Here is a 25,277-nt window from a genome sequence, read left to right on the forward strand (position 1 = left end):
CTATGCCATGGACTTCTTTTGGGTCCCAGACGAAATCAAGGGAATGGTAAGGAACTACTTTGAGGACTTCAGAGTCAGCATTTCTACTCCACTTTTCGTTTCAGAGTGGCAACAGCTAGAGAAAGGAATCCCGATGGGCTGCACAATTTCTCCCTTGTTATTTGTGATGGGCTTCGAAGTCCTACTGACTGGTGCTAGACAAGTGGTTGGGGGAGTGAAACTACCCTCAGGGCAGAGGCTGCCGCCCCTCAGAGCCTTCATGGACGATGTGACGACTATCTTAAGAACAGCCCCATGTACAAACAGAGTCCTGAGGAGGCTGGAAGAGCTTACAAAATGGGCAAGAATGAAGTTTAAGCCCACCAAGTCGAGAAGTTTATCTCTAAGGAAAGGGAAGGTCAGTAACAGAGTATTCACCGTAGATGGCCAGTGTATTCCTACAATTGAGCAGACGTCGGTGCGTAGTCTGGGTCGACTCTACACAAAGGACCTGAGCGACTCAAAACGAGGTCAAGAAGTTGTGAGGCAAGCGTGTGAAGGTCTGAAGTCAATAGACAGCTGTCAACTACCAGGCAAACTGAAGATCTGGTGTACGCAGTTTGTACTGCTACCGAGGCTCAAGTGGCCACTAAAGATGTATGAAATTTCCTTGACAACGGTAGAAGAGATTGAGAGGAAGATGAATGCCTACATCCGTAAGTGGCTGGGAGTACCGAGGTGTTTATCAAATGTTGCTCTGGTAGGCCAAAACAAGCTGAGTCTCCCAATTGTGTCGATTGCAGACTAGTTCAAGTTAGAGAAGGTGAGGTTGGCTCTGGAGCTCCAGGGATCTAAAGACGCCTCAGTTAGAGCAGCCTACAGAGACCAGAAGTCAGGAAGAAAGTGGCAAGTAGGAGATGTTGTAAACCAAGCAGTCTCCAGACTCAGACATAAGGACATTGTCGGTGCAGTACAACATGGGAGACAAGGCCTAGGCTGGGGCGGAAAAACTCTGAGGTGGGACAGAGCTAACCCCAGGGAAAGGAAACAGCTCGTGGTAGACGAAGTTAAGAGAATGGAGTCTGAGAAGAGAAGGGTGACAGCAATCAGTCAGAAGCAGCAAGGTGCCTGGGTAAACTGGGAGGAAGCTATAGAGAGAAGGCTGTCTTGGAAGGACATATGGGAGATCCAAAGCTGCAGGCTGAGTTTCCTAGTGAGGGCAGTTTATGATGTACTTCTATCCCCCCAGAATGTAAATAGATGGTTCCAGAAGGAAGAAGCTTGTCAGCTGTGCGGACTAGCAGGCGCTAACCTAAAGCATGTTCTCTCTTCATGTAATACAGCTCTCAAACAGGGAAGATTTACGTGGAGGCACAATAACGCACTCAGAGTGCTTGCCGCAGCAGTGGAAGAGAAGAGAGGCAAATCTGAGAGCGAAGAGTCAGCCCAGGCCAAGTCTATACCCTTTGTCAAGGAAGGCCAGAAGCCAGTTCGGAAAACAAAGGGGAAACAGGAAGGCGGTATTCTGCGCAAGGGCGTGTGGAATATGGCAGTGGACTTGGAAAACCGCCTATGTTTCCCGAAGAACATCTGTGTAACATCACTTAGACCAGACCTAGTGGCGTGGTCGGAGGCCCTTAAGACAGTTATCATCGTTGAGCTGACTGTGCCATGGGAAGAAAACATGCAGTCAGCATACGAGAGAAAGAAGCTGAAGTATCAAGACCTCACACATGAGTGCAAACAGAGCGGCTGGAATGTGCTTCTATATCCAGTGGAGGTGGGCTGCAGAGGGTTTCCTGGGTCTTCACTTGCCAGGTTCTGCAAGGAGATGGCCATAGACAAGAAGGTGCTAAGAAACATGGCTCAGGAAGTTGAAAAGTCAAGTTTCTGGCTTTGGATCAAGAGGAAAGAGAACACGTGGGGGAAGACATCAGAGAAGTGATGGAAATCCAGTGTAGTATCTTAGTGACTGAAGGAAGTAAGACATGTAGGAAGAGTCAATCAAGACTGAAGAAAGTCATGTAGGAAGAGTCAGTCCAGGAGTGAGGAGTTAGCCAAAGTCCAGTCCAGAGTCTGGCAGACGTTTAGAAGGAAACGGATAGAAGAAAGAAACAACACAGGAACAAAGCAAGTGTAGCAGTGAAGCAAGGGGGGGACGCCCCCCTTGCTGTTCCACCTCCCGGAGGGCGTTCCAGAGTTTCGGGAACGAAACGCCCAGTGATGAGAGGCCTCTGGCTGACGATCGCTGTTACATGGTGCTGAAAAGCACGGCAAGAGAGAGAAAGACCTCTTAGCAGGTGAGCGTATTATCGGTTCACTCTGTATTTCCAATGATGTAGGTGTATTTGGATTGTTATTAGCTGTATTGAATGTTACCACCTATAAAGTATAACTGAAAAAATAGCAATTTTAGTTTGATCCATACTTCCTAAATTCAGAGTGGTGCAGGTAAAATTTGTCTGGTGCAGGTAATTTGCAATGTTACCTGCACCAGTGCAGGTATGCAGAAAAAGTATTTTGAGTCCTGTCTCATGCAAGAGCACATGTTTGACCCAGTTTATGATCCACTCATTTCTGTCAGTACAGCTGAAATCTGACTCCCCATACAATGCCAATAGGGGTGAATGACCTCCTTCAAGTAGACATGGCTATATTTGCATGAGATACGTGAGTATGAAACACGTACTACCCTCGGGCAAGGTTAGGAGTACCATAGCCAGGGCATACCCCCTTGCCCTTTTATTAGTTTTAAGAAAAACACAGTTTGCTGTAGTAGGTCATATTAAACCCACATCTATAATAAACTACCAACAACCCAAAATAGGACTAGTACTAGTAGTGTGACCAATGTTAGGACAAAACAATGAATAAACAAATCTAGTACTGTACATGATGTGTGATACTGTAAATGCACGTAAGTTTGTGGGGATTTAACTTCGCCGTAGCGGGAAAAGACCTTTTTGTGGTGGTTTTAAATTCGCGGTAGCACCATGCTATGTAGTCTCTTACTCAGTTACTGCCATGGAAAAATGTTCGCGGTGGTTTTAAGTTCGCAGTGAAGCGGCCACTAAGAAAACCCCGAACATTAAACCACCGCCAAAGTTTCTGCATTTACAGTAGTTGCCCTAGGGTATAGGGAGTGGTCTACCTTGGGTCTAGATTATAGCACACAAGTTACATCATACCAAAACCCTGAATAGCAAAGTCCAAACTGTGTTTGAAATCTGCAGCAGATCAATAAGCTTGTGCTGTATTCAAGTTCCGATCAATGATTTTTTCTTTCTTTTGAGGGAATGAATTTGTGAGCACCTTGATCATTGAAGCTATTGTAAATGCAGAAATGTTTGCTGTGGTTTTATGTTCGTGTTTTTCACGGTGTCCACTACACCGCAAACTTAAAACCACCACCTTTTTCCATTATGTATGAGACTACAGTCTATGGCGCTACCGCAAACTTAAAACCACCGCAAACACTCTCATAATCGTCACTCTATTTTCCTGCTACCACGAAAGTAAATCCCAGCGAACTTAAATGCATTTACAGTATCTAATTGTGGTTCTGTGTTAGGATGTGCACTCAAGGCCTAAAAATTGTCTACTAACTACAGGTAACTTGTACCAATACATGCCCACCATAGGTCTATCTGAGACAGGCTGTATCCAATCTAAAAAGAACCCTTTGTATAACATATGCTCAATCGCTCATCCTATTGTAATGATGTAATATACAGTTACGTTGGTTGGTTGGGAGATGTTTTAGGTACATAGCAACTGACTGTAGATTAGATGAGCTAAAACATTACCCTTACAAGTAAGTAGGTAAGTAGGTAAGTATACAGGCTATTAAGTCCCTAGCGACAACAATTGAATGTAACTGTTGGCTGTTCCGTCATGTGAATGGCATCCCCATTAATACCTATTATTGTCTATAATTGCCCACAAACCTAACAACAAAAACAAACAAACATCAAACTTAGATTCAAGTGAACAAGATACTTACTAGTAGATGTATGGAGGAAGATACTAGCTATTTCACTCAAATGTGTAAAAAAATATGTATCCTAGAAAATATAACACAACATGAGGAATAGACTGCAAAAATAAAGACTATAATGTTTATATCTCAAGTGTCATATATGGCAGATGGGGGAGGGGGGCGTTTCACCTGTAACGTTAGCATTCAGTGACATAATTGTCGGACTGTCATATGTTTTTTGTAGTTCACAGTCCAAAACAGCTACACAATACGATAAAACCCTTGTAAAACATGCATGAAATGTTAGAAATGATAACTATGGGAGACAAAATGCCTACATGGTCCAGATGGACAAACTACTTGTCAACTAACTTTCTCTAGAACATTCCACGACAAATCTTCACCACCAAGTTCGCCCCAAGACTCAAAGATTTTGCCGCCGTGTTTTGGCTTATACAACCAAACTGACACTACCTACATGTGCTGGGATTATCATTGTAGCATTCTGACTTACCCGTCTAATTTTTCTTCTTGTTTTTCTTGTGTTTCTTCAGGTATTTCTTCGTTTTCTTCCTCCTCTGAGACGTCGCTTTCTCTCTCGTCCTCCGCCATGATGGAATGGACGAGTTTATCGTTGCTAGGGGAGTTCAGACAAAAAAGGAAATAATGAAATTTAACGACTCTTTTGTTATCAATTGGACAACTGTCATTTAAATTTTATATCGTATATATTTATATAGTTGAATACTTTTGGTATATTTACTTATTTATATGATATATACAGTAATTACCAAAATGAATTGTTCCCCCCAGTAATGTAAAAATAGAATAATCTGATGGGTTGGGCTAGTCACTACCGTTCTGCAGGTCACTGACCTTTGATAGCATCACCACGAAAATAAGTATCTAAAAATAGAAAATAGACAATATCACATAACACCGCATCAAACTTACACACATTCATATGAATGGAATTATTTTCATGAATCTATAGTGCTATCTTTTGGTAGTATAAAAGTTTTAGTCTAATATATTTATTGTAGTTTATGTAACGTTGGATGCTTTCAGGGTTATCGAAAAAGGAAGAAGAGATGGAAATGGCGACCCCTCCCCCTCAGGGTAGCTTCAATGATAGTCACATTTCTCACAAAAATAACCAAAATGGCATCGTGCAATCCCTCCTCACGGACCTGTACCAGGTCACCATGGCTTACGCCTACTGGAAGAGCGAAAAGAGACACGAGATCGCAGTTTTCGATCTCTTTTTCCGGAAGAATCCGTTCAAGGGAGAGTTCACACTTTTCGCAGGTCTGGAGGAATGTCTGAAATACCTGCAGAACTTTAGATTCTCCGAGTCGGGTAAGTTTCAAGACGTTTTCTAAGATTTGTTGTCAATTCCTTTCACACACACACACTGTCAAATCATACTTTGTTATAATATATTTTGCTGGAGCACAATAGCTGAATGAATACAATTTTGTTGTATCCTTGTATATTGAAACTATACTACTAAATTATTTATCAACATGTCACCACTATAATATAAATCATACATTAGGTCAGAAAGAAGGTTTGTAAGCTTATAGTAATTGTCTTAACTCCTACTAGGATATGTCAGCATTTGGGTCACGTCTTTTTTTCATTTTACCCATGGCAAACTGTTCCATTATTTTCATGAACAGTCCAGTATAGTGGTCATGATCACTGACCCTTGCCCCTGGTCCAAAAGGTCATTAGTTCGAATCCTAGGGGCTGTTAGCCTGAGTCGGATAGTATTTTGTCCTATGTTTGCTTCTGCTACTCGTCTGGTGGGGAACTGTACATTTAAATCTTTTGGTGGTGACGCCAGTTAATGAACGAATCAAAGAGTGCCCCACCCCCATCTGCAGCAGAAGATTTCGTTTTGCAGGGCACGTGGTGCGCCATGAGGAAACGGCAGGAGAGGTCCTGCTTTGGGAACCAAACGAGGTACTACTGCAGGAGGATACAGGTTTGCAGGCCGGCGAGCTCCGTTCAATCATGCTGGACAGGAACATGTGGAGACACTGGTGTCACCCCTCCGAAGATGACTGAACTGAACTGAACTGCCCCCCCCCCCCCCCAAACAAAAAACAAAAACAGAACAGCCCCTTTTGGAGAGAGCCCCAGAGGCTAATCTAGAGGTGCAAGTGAACAAAATCACATGTTTGTACATGTATGTTTTCATGCAGACTATCATCCTTTCAAATCCAGTAATCTGATCATTCCAGATATCAACTACCTGCGGACCATCCTGCCCCCGTCTGTAGAGGAGGAGTTTTACGACTACCTCGGGTCGCTGGATGCCTCGGAGGTGAGCCTGTACGCGGTGCCGGAGGGGACCGTGGTGTTCCCGCGCGTGCCGCTCATCACGGTGGAGGGCCCGCTGCCCGTGGTACAGCTGATGGAGACAACACTTCTCAACTTAATCAACTATGCAAGGTGAAAGGGGTCTTTATTTTGGCTACACCTCAGGGGGAGGCCTTAGGCTGTTGTTTCTCAGTAAGACTGCATATATGATAATATCACTTACCAAAGTACAGGTAAGCAACTATGCAAGGTGAAAGGGGTTTCCTTTTTGGCTACACCACTGGGGGAAGGTCGTTGTTTGTTTGAACCTTTGATTATTCATGAAAGCTCAAATTGGTCCACAGGCCGCTTTTCATTGATGCATGGGGGAAGAGGTAAGGGTAAGACTAAGAGAGAGCTGCACCTGAGAGAGAAGGCCTTTAGGCTCAGCTGTAGCATCACAGTAAGATTGCATGCAGATTTCATAAACTATTGTAGTTACCTTTTTTCTGGCCATATTTTGATGCTGTTACTTCCCTTTATCCAGTCTTGTAGCAACCAACGCAGCCAGATTTCGGATGGCTGCGGGAAACAAGCAGCTTCTGGAGTTTGGTTTGAGGCGAGCGCAGGGGCCAGACGGAGCACTGTCAGCCTCAAGATACTGCTACATTGGGGGTTAGTCATTTATGATACATTATATACATAGGGCCCAGGAAAAAAAATGTTGTGTTTCCTGTTTCAGTCCTGAAAAAATTAGGGTCGGTAGGTAGGGATTATCTTCTTTTTTTTCTTGTAATTTTTTTTTGGCTGGCCAAAACTCTAGTGATACATATTACAATACAGTCAAACAAAGTAAACTGAAGTGCATGAGGACACTTCTCTTTTAATGCCAAACTTTAATTTTGTGCATGTAATAGATACATTTACCCTTCATTAGATAGGACAAGCAGTGTTTTTGCTTCAATAGGAAGCAGGCTGAATAAAAATTCTAACTGGAAGCTATGTGACTCCACTGCTCACCCCCCCAAAAAAGTCTAGGGTCGGCAGGTTTTTCTAGGGTAGGTAGGGAAACAGGAAACACAACATTTTTTTCCTAGGCCTAGTTTGGCAAGGTGGTCCTTTGGTCTGGGTTGTTGACGTAGATGTTAGAGTCTAAAAGTTCTGGGTTCCTAGCAGTTCCTAATGTTCTGCTTTTGTTAAAGGCAGTTTGACAACTATTTTCTCTCAATGCCTATGAAAATAAGTACCTAGTTTCAGTTAAGCTGGAGGTCCTACATGTGTATATTAGAAGAGAGACACTCCTCGAGTTTGCAACAGAGCCCACCTCAAGAGTAGTGATCTTTCCTTGTGTGAGTGGATAAAAACACAGCTTGTATCTACTATATATGCAAAATCAGTATGTTGTGTCTAAAGGTAGTTAACTGGTTATATTGTGTGCAACAAACATAATAAGAATTGGTCTTTCATGATAAAAATTCGACAGTTTAAACCTTTTGCAGTTAAATGTAATTTGAGCTATGCTGACATCAGATTTTATATTGATATTGCTCTATCCTGCTTTTATCTCAAATTGTTGTCAAAGTGTAATGATGATTAAGTGTTGTTTCATGTTGTAAAATCAATGCAATTCAGCCCCTACGGGGGCTGCAAAGTTGATTGAAGTAAAGTTTCAAGTATCAAACGTTTTATCTCTGACTGTTGACTTTCGTTAACAGGCTTTGACGGCACCAGCAACGTTCTGGCGGGAAAGATGTTCGACATTCCGGTGCGAGGAACCCACGCGCACGCCTTCGTCACCTCCTACGTAGGTCTGCAGGATCTGAAGAACAGGGTGATTTTCTATGCTCTTGATTTGATTTGATTTGATTTGATTTAAGCACATATTGAACAAATTAAAAACACTGATAATAACAGAATGAAAAGAAAACATGTTTCACGATGGGAAAAAATACATACTTTTTCAGCAAAGAAATAAGAAGAATCTTCCAAGCCTTAGGCCATGTTGATTTGATTATATGCATGACATCCGTTGGGCATCCCAAAACTGATGCGAACATGCAAATAGAAAACGTTTGGCCAAAAACCACAAGTTGCCCTCATTATGAAATCTTAGTGGTCTAGAAGGTTGAACAAATAACAAACACAAAGTTTTGTTCATTTTTGTTTACACAATCTTCTTTGACATTGGAATTGACGTTGACACAAGTAGATCTATATGTTTCCTGATATATTTCTTTTAAACTATGGCATGTATCTGCTACTTTTACAGCTTCCTGGACGATTCAAAGCATGGTGGAAAGGACGAAAATTTATGACCTTGTCAAATTTTGTATTCTTTCCAGCTGCTGACACCATTAGACGGAGATTCTCCCACAGATTTTGTCTCCGCTTGTCTGGAGTTGCGTGAAGAGGTTTGCAAGACACTGGACGTTCTCCACGAGGAGACAAAGGAAAGCGAACTCACAGCCTTCATAGCGTACGCCACGGCTTTCCCCAAGGGATTTCTGGCCTTGGTGGACACATATGATGTCTTAAGGTATAATTTTTGTTTTAGAATTTGAAGAAACGTTTTATGAATCTTACTGATACCATGTTGGAAACTACAGAACACACCATAAGCAGGGTTGGACTTGTTCTATAGGTCAAGCACATAAGAAATTTGCTTGTCCGAACCAATTTTTCACTTGCCCCAAATACAAATGTCACTTTCATATGCATTTTCACTTCCAGCAATGGAATTCTTATTATTGCTTTTGGAAAAATCTTACTTGCCCAATTGGGGTAGGTCATGCACTTGCCTGATCATCACTTATCTTACCCTGGACGATAGGGCTATTGGACTTGTCCAACCCTGCTCTAAGTCTAATACTTATGTGTTAGGAAGTGAAGGGCAGAAGGTGAGATTTAGGGAGTGACAGGTAGGAGAGTTCAGAGGTGGTAGAACTAGTCATTAATCAGACATGACAGACAGTCCAGGTCATGCAATTTTGCAGTTATGTATTTTCCATGTAGTAGTTACAGTTACCAGTGAGTGAGATGAAGTGATCATCAGACACAATTGTAATGTTGATCAAAACCTTAAAGTTTTCAAAGCCTCAAAATCAAAGTTCAGAGGTTTGCACAGCAATGTGAGTACATTATTAGAGATTTCAGGGTCCAATTTTAGGGCCATGCTAATCTGTATATATCAAAGCACTGAATAAACCATTATTATTATTGTTGTTGTTGTTGTTGCTGTTATTGTTATTACCCTATGTGCATGGTAGATTAAGTACAAGGAAACATACAAGAAGCACTAAATATTTCACAGAGATTTTTCATCTTTTGTTCTTGTTTATTAGGAGTGGCGTCCCTAATTTCTGCACAGTAGCGTTGGCCCTGCACAGACTGGGCTACAGGGCCATTGGCATCAGACTGGACAGTGGGGACCTGGCCTACCTCTCCAAAGCGGTCAGACAACACTTTAGGAAAATCGCTGACCGGTAAGCTTTAGAAACTTTTTGAACTGAAACCGATTACAAAAGATACACCAAATGGCAATTACTCATGCAACTGGATAAAATTTTGGAAACGGTCAGACATCTCCAAAACGTACCTTGATGGCTAACCTTCATCAATATATTATGAATGTGAATGATAGCTTCTATTGTGTATTTGGGTGTAGCTGGCATTACAACAAATAACCTGCAGTATCGCCTCCTGTAGATAGGTGGCACTACTAATCAGTGGCAGGACGACTGCAATGTTATGTTCGTCGTCATTGGTCAAAGCCAAGAAATATGTTCTATCTTGTAGAAAGATATCATGCATTTGCTTGCAAATGTTGGAAGTTTTTACTCATTTACAGTTGCTCTATAATGTTTTAATCTTCCAAATTTGAAGTTCCGCCCATTTTACAGTTGCTCAAAAATGTTGTTACTTTGCAGGTTTGAAGTTCCATCCATTTTATAGTTGCTCTAAAATGTTAAAATTTTGGAGGTTTGAAGTCCAGCCCATTTTACAGTTGCTCAAAAATGTTGTAATTTTGCAGGTTTGAAGTCCCATCCATGGCAAACTTCACCATTGTAGCCAGCAACGACATCAACGAGGACACCCTGCACTCTCTTAACCAGCAGGTATGTGATTAACCTATCAACCTAACTCATTAACTCTTCAGGTCATGAAGCATTTTTTTCAAACTTTATTTAACTTTAGATACATCTTTGGCCTAAACTGTTGATGGTAAGGGGTCTTTCCTTCTTGTGTTGTCTATAGGTTCTTGCTTAACAAGCCATTATGTATGTCACATTCACTGTCACAGAGGTGAGGAACTAATCATTATCAAGCATGACAGACATTTCAGGTCATGGGGTCAACGGAAGAGTCTACTAATTCACAGGGAGGTCTTTTTCAGGGGATGGTCTGTGTATTTGCCTTATTTACGTAAACGAACTACAATTGAAGAAGACATCGAGAAACTCTAGATATTTCACGGAGGTGTTAGATTTTCCAGCTCTCGTTGCTTTCCATGAATTGTTGTTTTATTTTTGTTTTGTTTTTAGGGCCATGAGATTGACTCCTTTGGTATCGGTACACACCTGGTGACGTGTCAGCGACAGCCAGCTCTGGGCTGTGTCTTTAAGGTCAGGCACACTTCTTTATTCGCTAGTGTCTTCATCTTCTTAACACTTTTTGGCAATGCCTTTAGGGTAGAGCCCTTGGCTGTGTCCATAAGGTTTCATATTTGGTACACTTCTTTTTTTCAGTGTACTCTTTTCATGATGCCTTAAGTTAGGTGTTAAGCCGTTAAACAAGTATGCCACAACCAGGGGTCAAGCATACTTCTTTATTATTTTATGTTCCTTACCCTTTCTTGGCAATACCTCTGGGGTGGTGCCCTTAAAAACTATATTTCTATCATGTTGCAAATGTTTCAAATGTTCAGTTATACATTTCTGTTGTTATTTGCATATATGTTTATTGATCTACATGTACTGTGTTTGTTATTGTTTTTCCCTTACCTGCTTCTGTGCTTCTTTCCTGTGTTACTACGATGTTCCTACAGCTTTGAAATGTTCATCAACTGTCCTCTATTTCATCTGCTGCAGGAGCGTTTTCCTTTGACCCTTCCTCTCCCACATACCCGAATTCTCGCAAAAAAAATCTGCATAGTTTTAATCTCCAAGCAGATGTGAGGATGCCTGTCCTAGAGTTGAGGGATGCTAAATGTTTCAAAAACAGGCATTAAACACATGGAACAAATCAAACCCTTGTATCTTCTTGGAGACTAGCATAATCAATCCCTAACATTGCTGTGCAACTTTAATTCCCACCAACTTTTTTGTCTCCCTGTTTTGTTCTGTTGTGTTTGGTCTGTTGTTTGGTAGGACTCTGAATCTCCCACTCTCTACTGGGTCTTTCAGGTATCAACTTAAGTTTTCTTTGTAACTGTTTGGTACTTGGTATTACTGTAAATGCAGAAAGTTTCGCAGTGGTTTAATGATCGCAGTTTTCACGGTTGTTGCTTCACCGTGAACTTAAAACCACCGTGAACATTTTTCCATGGCAGTAAGAGACTACAGTGCATGGTGCTGCCGCAAAATTAAAACCACTGCGAAAAGTTGTTTTTCCCGCAACCGTGAAATTAGATCCCGCGAATTTAAATGCATTTACAGTATATTTTTGTACATTCTACTATGCAGAACATTGTCTGTGGCCTTTTTGGGGAGGCTCTGCTAAACCGACTGATCTTGCCACTTTTGTGGGTGAGGCCTCTAACCAGCCATCAGCCAATCAGGGAATTGCCTTAATGTTTTACTTACTAACAGGTAAAGCAGATTCTCTGATTGGCTGAGAGCTGGCCCCAGAAGTGGAAACCTCAGCCCAGTTTAGTAGAGCTACCCTAAAGTATATTGTAAAGGCCACTGGCGAGGTTCTGCATTGGAGTATGTTTTTGTGTTGTTCTTGTTGTATGATACTATATATATTTGTGGTTTTCCTACGGTTGTTGTTTTGGTAATTTGATCTCTGTCTTTTCAATATTTCACACAAAAAAGTGGCTAAAAATATGGAAGCATTTTAACATGAAAATGATACTGCTATAGACCGATGAAAAGTAATCTCCCAGCAGATCCAATGGTAGCAGAAGATAGTATCAAATGCCGGCAGAGGAGTCAAGCTGGCATAGAAGTGTGTATGCAACCGGAGGCCCTGGTGCCCATTTGACTTCCTTTGGTCGGCTATACTCCCTGGCCAGCTTTGATACTCTCTTATGGCACGGTAGGATCTGCTTGGAAATTAGATGAAAAGGTGCACGTGCTTGTCCCAATTTGTAATAGATATACTAACTGGATAGGTTGCCCATGTATTACCATACGCTTTCTGTTCAACACAAAATGATAGTAGTTCAGAGATAGGGGGTACAGTTTTCTTGACACCTTTGACACCCCTATTGGTGCCACATGCCCATATAAGGTCATGGGACAGAATTAACATGTCCATACAGGGTCATGTGACACAAGTTGTGGGTCAGAATTCCTGAAGAAGGCTATTTAGAAAGAGTACTCCAAAAAAATTACAAGTCTACTTTATTTTGTGTTGGATGGAAGATTTTAACTGTTGCTATGAACAATCAATATGTTTATTTGTTTGTTTGTTTACAGCTTGTGGAAGTAAATAAACAGGCCCGGATCAAGCTGAGCCAGGATATGGACAAGGTGACTCTGCCTGGCAAGAAGAACATCTACAGACTCTACTCGCATGAGGGTCAGATTTTAACCTTTCTTACCTTTATTTCATTTGATTGTTTTATCAACAGTATACAGCCAGATGACTGATGTGGTATTAGGGACCGTACGGCGTTTAGTGAGGGGGGAGGGCCGGTCGCCAGAGGGTCGGGTCAAAAATTTTTTGCATGGCCCTCCCCCCAGGTAAAAATTTTTTTGCTAGGCCCTCCCCCCAAGTCAAAATATTTTTGCTTGGCCCTCCCCCTCCTATCAACTTTGAAAAAAATTCAAGACGCCAATAAAACACCGCGCTCCCATTTGGAAATGTGCTTTGCGTCATACTTTTTCATGATTTTCATCGCGAAGACAGATCTCTCACCCCTAGTAAAAAAAGGGACACAGAATGGCTCAAAATATCTGCTTAATAGAGGGATAAATATCTGCTTCATAGAGGCATAAATATTTGCTTTATAGAAGCTATTTCGTTGTTTTGATATTAAAACAACACCTACAAAGCATTTATATCTGGATTTCTAGTAGATTTGCGCCACGAAGCGGCGCTTCCCGCCCCCTAAATTTACGTATTGCAAGCTCGCGGGCCTGCGGCTTGACAGAAACTATTTTCAATTTACATATATTTTGGACTTTTTCTTGGTTCTGTGGTGGTAATAACTTACGGTAAATCGGGGAAAAATGTAAACCAAGACGACATCACGATTCGAGTAACCAAAACTGCAGTGGGGAGGGGGGCGTCGACGCTGATTTTCCCACGGCGGGGTAGATCGGTCGCCTCTCTCTAGCCGCCGGCGGGCGTGAGAACGCAGACTTGCAGGAAATCTTTTAGAAATGCCACGATTTTTTGCCACGATTTCCTGCATTGCTTTTTTATGGGAAAATTTGCTGGTCAAATGACATTTCTATGAAAAAAATACGACGGTTTCAAGTTTTTGAGAACGACGTTCCGAACACCATGTCTGGCGCGGCAAAGGCACAAAGAATCGCAAGGTAGGTCCGGGGAAATTTTAAAATCCTGACCCTCTTAAAAGCTATTTCCTTCAGTTTGAGGGAAATATTTTGCTGACAAACAAAGCAAACTTTAATGGCATTTCAATTTAGAAATACAAAATTAAATCCCCCTCCAAACACATTATCACGATGTCGGTCATCAAAGGCGCGAGTCCGGTCACGTCAAAAGGGATCCAGGGAATTTGCAAATATTTACCCTCGAGCTCTGAAACGCCATTTCTTACATTTTGAGGGCAATAAGACAGGGGTAAATTTTGCTGGCAGACTAATCTAGAGTTTAATAACATTTCTGTAAGTGAAAAAGATTTTCGAGGGCGTCATGCATAAGCCCCGCCCCCTCCCTTTCGCATTTTCACTGTGTCCCGAGCGCCAACCTTGGGCGATCCCTTGCAGAGGTCCAGAAAAATTTTGAAATCTTGACCCTCTGAAATGCCGTTTCTTGGATTTTAAGGGACAAATTTTGCTGGTAGACCAAGGTATTTTCTTTTTTGCTTGGCCCTCCCCCCAAGTCAAATTTTTTTTGCTAGGCCCTCCCCCTGGCAATTTTTTTTTTTGCTTGGCCCTCCCCCCCCCTGGCGACCGGCCCTCCCCCCTCGCTAAATGCCGTACGGTCCCTTATGTGTCTTTATGTGTTATATTGTTCTAGACACTTTTGGTAAAGCAATTAGTTAAAACACATTTCCTCAACCCATCTGAACCATGCCCATATATGGCTTGTGCCTTCCCATCAGGCCATGCTCTGATTGACCTGATGCAGCGCCCCCACGAGCAGCCGCCCGACAACGAGAGGAGGGTTCTCTGTAGACACCCGTTCGAGGTACAGGAACATGTCAATTTCAACCTCAAGGGGGAAGGGGGGCAGTATTTCTGTATATTATACTTCAATACACCTTTCTCACGCGGCGGCCATGATAGATCTAAAACGAGTTCAATGCGGCAAACAAAAGACTGTCCATCATAATTAACAGTTCAACCAATGATAGCCTGCTAATTAGAAAAGCAACCAATGAGTGAGTGGCTGCCAATCCGTCAAAAATTTGCATTATTATGTTTTTATTTTGCATCTCTTAAGGGACTATGGGATCAGTCTACACTACTCTAAATTGCTACATCTTTCGGTGCATAACACTACTCGTAATAGTTATTATTTTATCTTATATCATGAAAAATTGTGTGGTTTGGGGGAAAACTAAATGGGACCTGATTTTAGAAATAAGTTTTGTCTGTTTGCCTCATTGACCTCGTCTTCGATCTATCATGGCCGTCGCGTGAGAAAGGTGTATATAAGTAGCTCCTACCCCAAGGAAAATGGCAGACTGTCCACAAAATGTCAAATGTCTGTTGGGTTCAGTTGTGTACAAAAAACTTTGTTGTGCAGGATGTAAAAATCTAATGAAACTAGTCACAGAAAACAAAAAACCTTTATGTCGACAAAGGTTAGACATCCAGGTAATTGTAAATGCAAGGTAGCAGTTACTTATTACAAGCAACTTGATAGAACTTCAATAAATTTATTCCATTACTGACAAAAGGTAGTGGATGCTTTTTAACCTGAAATGTCTACCATTTCCGAACTCCAGTCACTTGGGTACTAGTAATTGTTCCTTACAATCTGGCGCATCCCCATCTTGTAATTAGCCATACGAAAGGGTATGTCACCCGTAAGGGGCGGTATAACCCCGTCGTGTGTAAACATGTGCGAACATGTTTAATCACGTCGACCGATGATGATGATGATGACAATCTGTTTACTTCATGGTCTGATGTATTGTTCGATGGCTTTCAGGAGTCCAAGCGAGCATACGTGTCACCCGGGACAGTCCAACTATTGCAGAAGCTATACTGGACTAAGGGAGAGGTGAGGATTTAATTGTGACAATATCTACATGGCGTATGATAGATTATTTGATAATCATCAATTTAGAAGGATATTTTGGTAGAATTATTCTGGGCTACACTGGGAAAAAAGGGAAATATTTGCTGGCATTTGTACTGGTATTACCCTCGAGCTCAACATGCAATTTGCTTTCTCCAAAAGGTGTTATCTAAAGACTTCTCAATATCAGTTAAAGTTAAACCCTTCCCACGCCAAGATGGCACATAGGGCAGTGCCCATCTCTGTTTCATTAGCCCTGGGCCACACACAACGCAATCACTACAGCAGGGGGCTAGTCCACTGGTAGTGGTGTGTGTTCAACTTCCATACTCTTTCCCGAGTGCTGAGTGCTAAGCAGAGAATATCAGAAAGCACTATTTTTTATTCAGATTCAGGAGTACTTGCCATCGTTGAAAGAGATCAGGGAGAGGGCAATACAGTCCCTGGCCACACTTAGGGAGGACCACAAGAGAGCACTCAACCCAACTCCATATAAGGTACACAAGTCCATATATGGCAGCAGCCCATGTAACATACATGCAGTGACTCCTTATATGGTATGAACTCCATATAAGGCATTATCTCCATATAAGGTACATTTAGTGACTCATTATATGGTTCTAAGTCCATTTTAGTTACCAGCTCCATAAAGAAGTCTATAAAAAGCAATAGCTCCAAATAAGGTAGTGATTCCATATAAGGTAAATGTTGTAGATCCTTATAGTTTTTCCCAAGAATTTTAGCTACTCATAAAAATGCTTCCTACCTTGTTTTTGTTTTTTCATATAAATGTCCTCTAAAACACAGGTCATTTATCACACTGAACTTCTAATTGTTTATGTGAAAAAACACAGGGAACCAATAAAACTCCTTCTTGCATCTACTTCCAGGTGGCAGTGAGTGCAGACCTGTACCAGTTCTTACATGACATGTGGTTGGACAATGCTCCCATTGGTGAGCTGTCTTAACCAATCACGGAGCAGTATATGTCTGGTGAAGCCAGCCAATCCAGTGGAAACACAGACTTACTAAGGATAATGCCAGTAAAGTTTGTCCTAAGAAATATGAAATTATCTGTAAAATGAATAGCAATATATTTTAGGACAAGGTGAGAAAGAAAAATTGGTGTAATTTTAAGCTTTTTCATGGTGTCACATGCACATGATCTATTGCAATATTTGGCATGCAAAGTTTATTTAATAGATTTGCTGGCTTTAACTGAAAAATACAGTTGAGAACCCCCCATTTATGAAAGTGCAATGTTCCCATATCAACTTCTGCCTACAGAGATTGTACTGTAGTTTGGATGAGTCCATATCAGAAAAGGGGTGAATCGAGGTTATCCCTGGCAATTTGTTTAACATAAATGCAAAAACTGTGCTTCATGGCTGAATCACAAGTAGTGTATGTAGATGATATTTTTAGTGTGAGTTTTTTGTGATCACATTCTTGTGGTTACATCAAATAACCAGAAGTGAAAATCATGACGATACTAATTGTACATTTATTGTATATTGAATATAGACTTAAAAGTAATAAGCAAAGGTTACTTCTTGGAGTGACACAATGATGATCATATGATATGATACTTTTACCTGTTGAGCTGGTAGGCTCGATTTCATAAATTTTCAGTCCTTTTTGGTTACTTTATCAGTAAATCTGAAAAGTACAAATGAATCCAATCTGTTGGAAACAAGCTGTGGTCATGTGGTTTAGTAATAACAATTTTGAACCACAAGGTCATTGATTGAAGGTCATTCAGCCAATCTTTAAGCACTCTGGACGATGACTTACATGCTGCTGGAAGGAGTTTCCATCTTTCTGAGGCCGGGGACACCAAGCCGTCACTCCCATATATCTAAAAAGAGCCGTATATTAAAAAACCCACTACATTAAAGGCCATGTTGATATGTTGATTGATTACTGTAAATGCATTTAAGTTCGCGGGGATTTAATTTTGCGGTACCGGGTAGTGGGAAAAGGGACTTTTCGCAGTGGTTTAAAGTTCGTGGTAGCACCGTGCACTTTAGTCTCTTAATGCCATGGAAAAATGTTCCCGGTAGTTTTAAATTCACGGTGAAGCGGTCACCGCAAAAACCGCAAACATTAAACCACCGCGAAAGTTTCTGCATTTACAGTATATGGATGACATCCACACATGCCTCAATTTTCAGCTGCCAAAAAGGTTTCAACCCCAAGTCATAAATAGCTGCTGCAAAGTTAGCAAATATGTGCCGACAATTGCAAAACATAAATATCAGAAACAGATAATGTCATAGAATACCATCGTCAGAGAGGAATATGTACAAGAACAAAAATGAATCCATTGTTCGATATGCCATATTCTGTGTGTTCAGTCATTTGTTCAATCTTCCTGACCACTTCCATTTCATTATGAAGGAAACTACTGTAAATGCGTTTAAGTTCGCGGAGATTTAATTTCGCGGTAGCGGTAAAATGGACTTTTCATGGTGGATTTGATTTCGCGGTAGCACCATGCATTGTAGTCTCTTACTGTTATGGAAAAATGTTCGCGGTGGTTTTAAATTCGCAGTGAAGTGGCTGCCGCAAAAACCTCGAACATTAATCCACCGCGAAAGTTTCTGCATTTACATATCTTTTTTTATTCTCACTCTTACATCAGTTTTGGAGGTCCTTGAGGATGTCATCCATATGATCAAATCAACATGGCCTTTTTAATGACAAAAGTAGAATGTATAATTGGAATCATGTGTAAATCACTTTCACATCTTGTACTTAAAAAGAGTACAGAGAATGGTGCGGTCGTTCACTGGTTATTTTGAATCTGGTCTTGATTGAGGAATGGAATTGAATGTGCAACAGTCTACACATCCAATAAAGAAAAACGGTGATGCACTTCTTGTATTTGTATAGTATCTTACATACATAACATATTTACATGTATTATCATGCTGATGCAATCACTTTTCTTCATACTAGTACCTTGCAAGTATGGCATCCTTTTTTTCCTCGCTGACAGCTTCTTTCCTAGAACTACATCGTTATGGAATAAGCTTCCACAAACTTGCTTTCCTGTGGGGTACAATCTGAAACTATTTACTACTAAGTCAAGGATTAACAGACATCTTTCTTCACAATACGGTATTGTAACCCAAAATGCTTGAGTGGCTCAATAAGCCTTGTTTTGCGGTGAATCCTAACTATAGCAAAATTATAGTAGAATTTTATTTGTAATATAGAATTTAAAAAATTGAAGTCTGAAAGGAAGTCACCCTGATGAGTTCAGAATGTCTCTGTAGTCTCTGCCAGACTGTCTACGCTGGCCATTGTAGGTAGAATAATTTGCAATGGGAAATTTACTACCATTGGAGTTGGTCGGCCGGAGGGGAACATGAACCTTACTGACTCCCCTAACCAATTTCGAGATTTTTTGCCGAATTTTACGATCCACGAACGCCTGGTGGAAGCTGTCTCTGATCTGGTTGACCTTCCTTCGTTATCACACTCAAATGGGCATCTCCCCTGAGGTGCCGCCAAAAAGTAGACAAACCTGTTCTTCCACCCTTACCAAGTCAGCTTACACCAATGAAAGGTTAGGCTTGGGCGCAAGGTCAAAATTTCACCTCATAAAAAAAAGGGTTAACAGCTTAAGAAACATTTGTGCTTTGTTGTCATGTTTAGACTTAGTGTTGCACGTATAATTCGCAGTAAAAAAATGTCTACAAAAATCATCAGAAACTCAATTAAGTTTATAGCAGCCTTTCCTCTGGTCAGGCCCCTAGCACCTTGATAGCCAACACCTCTTTTTAAGATAACGTTATGAGCTCATATTGGTTGAGAGATGTATGGCCACAAGCTCTCATGGACTAGTGAAAGGATGGATACTCGAATGTTGAGCCCTCTAGCAACTTTCTTTTGAACTGCAGGGGCCTTTCAGATCCAAAGTATAAAAGAGCATACAGAAGTAGTATAAAGTTCGGAAGGTACGAATGAACTTTTTCCCTCTAGGTAACGTTATGAAGGCCAACGTAATCGTATTTTTTCCGCTGGTGGTCTTAGACATACCCCATCCTAATTTGCATAAACAAAGTTATGCAAATTAGGAAGGAATTTAGAAAAAAATATGCAAATTAGAAGGGGTATGTTTATGAACTTAACTGAACTGATGTCTATGCCTGCAAGTAAAACAAACTGTGACACTTGCAATGGTTGTCAGGAAACGTCAAATTTCCATCCCAATATGGGATCAACTTAACATGTTGCCGTCGACCTTTGTTTCAGAAACTACTTTCCAACTAAAGAAAAATTATCGAATTATCATGGCCGTCACGTTTCTCCTCCTGATTGTCTGTCTTATGTATTCTGGATACCAGGCATACCCAAGGACTAGGTGAGACATAATTTTTCGTAAAATTTAACACATGTATGCCTACACAAATGTTTGCCAGAACTGCTTAAGCAACAAATAGGTAGTAATATTAGTGTCCTCTTCCTCTTCCTTCAAAATTTCACATGCATTAATGATTTTCAAGGAAAAGCTACTAGTAATTAAAAAGGCTAATAACAACAATGAAAAGCTACTAGTAATTAAAAATGTTAATAACAACAATAACTGAATTTCGACGGTCTCTGGTACAACCTTTTCAGGTACGAATGACCTGTGGTTTAGGTCACGTGACCTTACAGTCACTTGACGTACACAAATTGTCACGTGATATTCCTAGCCTTTTGTCTTTTAAGTACATGTATTTTAGATACATAAGAGAGAAATTATATAATAAAGAGTCATTAAGATCAGGGGTGGTTGACACATTTTTCAAAAAAGTTATCAACTTTTCAATAAACTGTGATCTCTACGACCATTTCAGAGACGCGCATCGTTTAGCATCAGCTCCCAGGATAGATACAGCCAAGCCATGGGCACAGAATCAAGCAGAGTTTGTAAAAATCAAGTGAGTAGCATTCATGAAGGTTAGACATCCAGGTTAACAATATTCAAATACAATTCAATCCCTAAAACTTGATCATCATCATCATCATCGGTCGACGTGATCAAATGTAAACATGTTCGCACATGTTTACACACGACGGGGTTATACCGCCCCTTACGGGGTGACATACCCTTTCGTATGGCTAATTACAAGACGGGGATGCGCCAGGTCTCCCACTTGATAAAAACGGATATTATCCAGTTGTAGAGATTGAATTGCATTTGAACAAGGTTCACTTCAGATCAAATTCACGACAAAATTTTTCATTAAGACTTTTTTTAGTAATTGAAGGATTTCCAAGATTTTTTTGTTCTCAGATTAGATTTTCCTCTTTTTACCTCATTGAAAATGGAGGTACTGTTTTCAGTGTGTTTGTCTGTATGTGTGTTTTTTCTTGGAGTATGTGCAAGTTTGTTCCCATTGTCCCGGTTCCAATGTTGAACATGTAGCATGGGAAACGCTGGTTTGGCCCTGGCCAAAAGCTGTTGTCAGGGGTTTGCTAAATAGAATATAGAGGCTGTTTTTCCACAACCATTGCTTTATTCACACCAACGTTTTGGTGACCGTCTATCACCTTCTTTTGATTGGTTCACATTGTACTGCAGTATAGGTGTCGCTGCTCACAGTACGGTCACAAACCTACTTGAAACTTTTCACGTAGGTTTGCTGAATATTTTCATGTTTCTTCAGGAACGTCTTGAAATCCATCCTGGGCCCAAGAATAACTACAGTAAGAATCAGCGCAGACTTTAACCTCATACGTATGTTTGTTCGTCTTTGAGTTTGTGCAACTTTGTTCCTATTGTCCCGGCTCCAATGTTGAACATGGAGCAACTAGAGACTTGTGGAATGGGAAACGCTAGTTTGGCTTGGGTCCAAAGTTGTTGCGAAGGGTTTGTTTAATATTTTATTCATTTTTCTTCAGAAACGTCTTGAAATCCATCCTGGGCCCAAGAATAACTACTGTAAGAATCAGCGCAGACTTAAACCTCATACGCCAGTGTCTTGAGGCCCGGGAGTGCCAGGGGGTTTCTGCACTACGTCACTACGGCACATGCGCACTAGTGGGCAGCAGCGGGATCTTGCTAAACAGCAGATGCGGTGCTGAAATTGATTCGAGTGACTTTGTCATCAGGTGGGAAACGTTTCAGGGTTTGTCTGTTTGTTTGTTTGTTTGTTTGTTTGTTTGTTTGTTTGTTTGTTTGTTCATTCATGAGCGAAGCTCAAATCGGCCTGCAGGCCGCTTTTCATTCCAATTGAGGCTATAAGGGAGGTGCGGTTCAGCTAAAATATTTATACAGAGATACAGATTGCATTAGGTCCTAATAAATCTATCAACATATATCACTACATACACAGAGCGGAAAGGCATAGGGCTACTTAGGGCCTTTCCAAAATGGTTAAAAGAAGAATGTAGATTTGAGTTCTTACACCAGTGACCCTCAGACCGCATACCCGGTATAAGCATTTGAAGCCCTGTTTTATTACAACCTGCATAACGTTACATCAATGTGAATATTTTTGACGACGCCTCAGGGGCGAATCCTTCTTTATGGAATTTGGGTGGGTTTGAAAGTATTCACAAAAGAGTCCACAAATACATTCCCAAAGGAATTTTTGTCTCTTTGTTCCGAGCAATTGCCAAAGTCACAATTTTAAACCTCGAAATACAAATGACATCATGTTTTGTTCATAATTCTGGGGGTGACAACTCTGTGCACAGAAGTGGTTTAGCTTTGGGCCATCTAGTTACAGTGTTTTACTGCATGTGGTATTTTTGTACGGGCTTTGTACAAGAATAACTCAACAAGGAATAAATAAATTAACCTGATGATTTGTCAAGTAGATGCGATAATCTTATTGTTATTGTTGTTTCTAAATCGTTTCAAAAGTGTAAACAAAAAATATTCATCATTTTTCATTTCAAGGTTCAACCTGAGCCCTCGAGACGGTTACACCAAAGACGTCGGGAAAAAGTCTTCCATGATGGTTCTTAATACTAACATGTCCCACAAGGCCTACGACATTTTCAACAACACATCTGAACAAGGAAGCACGACTAAGGGAAATGTTTCAAACAGCCGACAATTCCATATTGTTCTTTCCAGTAAGTATATATTATATGTTGTTGCCTCCTTGAAAATGAAATTTCAAAGAATGCAACCCAGTAGATTTTTTACTACGTGGGATGCATACTTCAATGATCTACCACATTAGACCGTTTCCGACTTTCAAATTCGAAATTATGAATTTGGCCAATTACAGGATAGGATTTCGTCACGTGACCACATGGGCGCGTCCGACGTTTTCTGTTGTATGAAAGTTTAGCTTTTTACTAACACCAAATTATTGCTATACTTCTGTTTTCAAGAAGGTAATATAGTTTCTTTTCTGGTATATTTAGAAGTCGAACAGATACTGGGGGATGTACAAGGGTTTGGAGCAGATCCTGAGACGACAGGGACTAAATGTGGGGATTGTCATGGGGGTAACGACCTCTGAACGCGGACATGACGAGATCCGCCACATGTAAGTCTGTTTTCCCTGTCTTTCTTTCTGTACCCATTTATTTCTTAAACTTTATGCTGTGTGCACAGATTTAAAGCCTATACATAAAGGGGCAGTCGCACAAGATACAGCAGCTGTTGAAAACTGTCGAAGAAGACAACTTGAGAAACATAGAATCGATAGACAGGATGTTTTATGCTTGTGTCAATCATGGGAAAGTATCTAAAGGGGCCACAACAAACTTTAAGGTAACCCTTTTGTAGAGGTGGTCTCTTGTACAGATTTGACATCTTTTATAATGATAGCTGCTTTGGAACTAGCGACCTACCCCCGGACAAAAATTTAAGCTTTGTTATCATCTCTTCCATTAAATTCATTCTAGTGACGCTGAACTTGAGAAGAGTGATGGATGTCACTCTTAAGTGAATAAATCTCTGTCTTTTTATCCAATCGTAGATATTGAATCGTATTTGAATATTATATACCTGGATGTCTAACCTTCCTAAACGTTTCAATGTTTTGTGTACGTTTTCAGGGTCTGGGATGTTCTGGACAGTCAGCACACTAGCGAGATGCCGTCAACAGGTCTACTTCTGGTGGAAATCGCCATCACATTCTGTGACCGAGTCCGTCTGTACGGTTTCTACCCGTTTGCTCGTGACCAACAAAACCACGCCATCCCTTTTCATTACTGGGATGCCTCAATCCATTTTCCTGGACCGGAGAACATTCACAATTTTGTCGCTGAGTTTCAACTTCTTCGAAAACTCCACGACAATGGAGTCATAGAGCACAAAATTGGTCCATGTAGATAATTTGTAAGAGTACCTGCATTATTTAATCTCCAGGCAGATTTACCAGTGGCATAAGATCAAAGCTGGCTAATTTTATAATACAAAGGAGTCATCAGCCACTGAGCCAAACACACTCCTAAAGCCGGCTTCACTCCTCTGGCAGCTTTTGATACTATCTTATGCTCCCGTAGAATCTGCTTGTAGATAAGCATAATAATTCACTGATGCGGTTCAACTTCCAGATGTGATGGCAAACAATAACAACAATTAATAGCTATATAGACATTGTCAATGGTGCTACGAGGCTACATACAGAACAATAAAATATTATCTATAACAGCACAGTTATGTATGAGTGATCTGGTCTCGCATTTGGAATACAGTACATGTATTAAGACTTGATTATTTAACACATTTATTTAGCCCTGAATAGTATTTTAGGACAGAAAATGTGATAGTTGGAAAAGTTGTGATAACTCGGTTATTTCAATAATTGTCTATATACTAGTGAATTAATGTGATAGAGGGGTGCTATCCCATTATTTCACTAATAGACCGACATCTCCTACTAGTAAAATAATGTGATAAGGGGTTGCTATGACATCATTTCACTAATAGATACAATCTTAATATCTCTTACTAGTAAAATAATGTAATAAGGGGTTGCTATCACATACATTAGGTCTACCTTGTTGGAGTCTGCGACTGCTCTGCCACACAGAATTAAGTTACTTCATACATGCATCTCAGCTTCGGCAATTAACTATATATAGCTAGAAGTGAGCGAACATCCCACTTGGCTGACATGTTGGAAGTACATTCACGCCACCAAAGGGCAAGCCTTTAAACCAAATATGGCCAACAAGTAACAACCATACGCCAACTTATAAAGTCATCTCTTGATACGTGCGTGTGCGCCGCATTTCCGTCTTCTGCATCTCATTGTCTTCTGCATCGGTAGAGCCGGTATTTTTATAACCGCCCTTCGGCTAACACGACAGCTCAAACCCGACACTGAACACGGTAGGAATATTTTCTTCTTATTGTATGCTTCATCTTTCTAAAATGATGGGGATAGATAATCAGTAATGGTCAGAGGTAGGGATGGGTACCGGTGTGACAGCGATCTAG

General features: G+C 40.8%; 3 protein-coding genes across 5 annotated transcripts in view; 2 read left to right on the forward strand and 1 right to left on the reverse strand.

Annotated features, from left to right (window-relative positions):
• Positions 1 to 4,609, reverse strand: part of LOC118404564 — a 13,914-nt gene extending 9,305 nt beyond the window's left edge. Inside the window, exon 1 of the mRNA XM_035803729.1 lies at positions 4,473 to 4,609. Within this exon, the coding sequence (XP_035659622.1) occupies positions 4,473 to 4,570 (98 nt within the window). The 5' untranslated portion in view covers positions 4,571 to 4,609. The remainder of the gene's footprint in view (positions 1 to 4,472) is intronic.
• A 382-nt stretch (positions 4,610 to 4,991) lies between these two features.
• On the forward strand, positions 4,992 to 18,748 carry LOC118404647 (nicotinate phosphoribosyltransferase-like). Of its 3 annotated transcripts, none has more exons than XM_035803885.1 (14): positions 4,992 to 5,317; positions 6,208 to 6,418; positions 6,813 to 6,940; positions 7,981 to 8,069; positions 8,608 to 8,801; positions 9,607 to 9,747; positions 10,296 to 10,380; positions 10,807 to 10,887; positions 11,632 to 11,667; positions 12,907 to 13,009; positions 14,727 to 14,812; positions 15,782 to 15,853; positions 16,261 to 16,368; positions 16,762 to 18,748. In XM_035803885.1, the coding sequence occupies exons 1-14, from the start codon at positions 5,017 to 5,019 to the stop codon at positions 16,837 to 16,839; spliced, it is 1,713 nt and encodes a 570-aa protein (XP_035659778.1). In that variant the 5' UTR covers positions 4,992 to 5,016; the 3' UTR covers positions 16,840 to 18,748. The 3 variants fall into 3 exon arrangements, with proteins under 3 accessions (XP_035659778.1, XP_035659777.1, XP_035659779.1); XM_035803884.1 differs by having other exon boundaries at positions 4,999 to 5,317; positions 7,981 to 8,096; XM_035803886.1 differs by lacking the exon at positions 11,632 to 11,667 and having other exon boundaries at positions 5,001 to 5,317; positions 7,981 to 8,096.
• Positions 18,749 to 20,172: 1,424 nt separating this feature from the next.
• LOC118404918 (sialyltransferase-like protein 4) lies at positions 20,173 to 24,580 on the forward strand. The gene is made up of 6 exons (XM_035804302.1): positions 20,173 to 20,243; positions 20,722 to 20,805; positions 21,770 to 21,979; positions 22,773 to 22,951; positions 23,249 to 23,373; positions 23,888 to 24,580. The coding sequence occupies exons 1-5, from the start codon at positions 20,173 to 20,175 to the stop codon at positions 23,344 to 23,346; spliced, it is 642 nt and encodes a 213-aa protein (XP_035660195.1). The 3' UTR covers positions 23,347 to 23,373; positions 23,888 to 24,580.
• Positions 24,581 to 25,277: the final 697 nt, after the last annotated feature.

Source organism: Branchiostoma floridae, chromosome 17 (assembly GCF_000003815.2).
Source record: "Branchiostoma floridae strain S238N-H82 chromosome 17, Bfl_VNyyK, whole genome shotgun sequence".
Classification (NCBI taxonomy): domain Eukaryota; kingdom Metazoa; phylum Chordata; class Leptocardii; order Amphioxiformes; family Branchiostomatidae; genus Branchiostoma; species Branchiostoma floridae.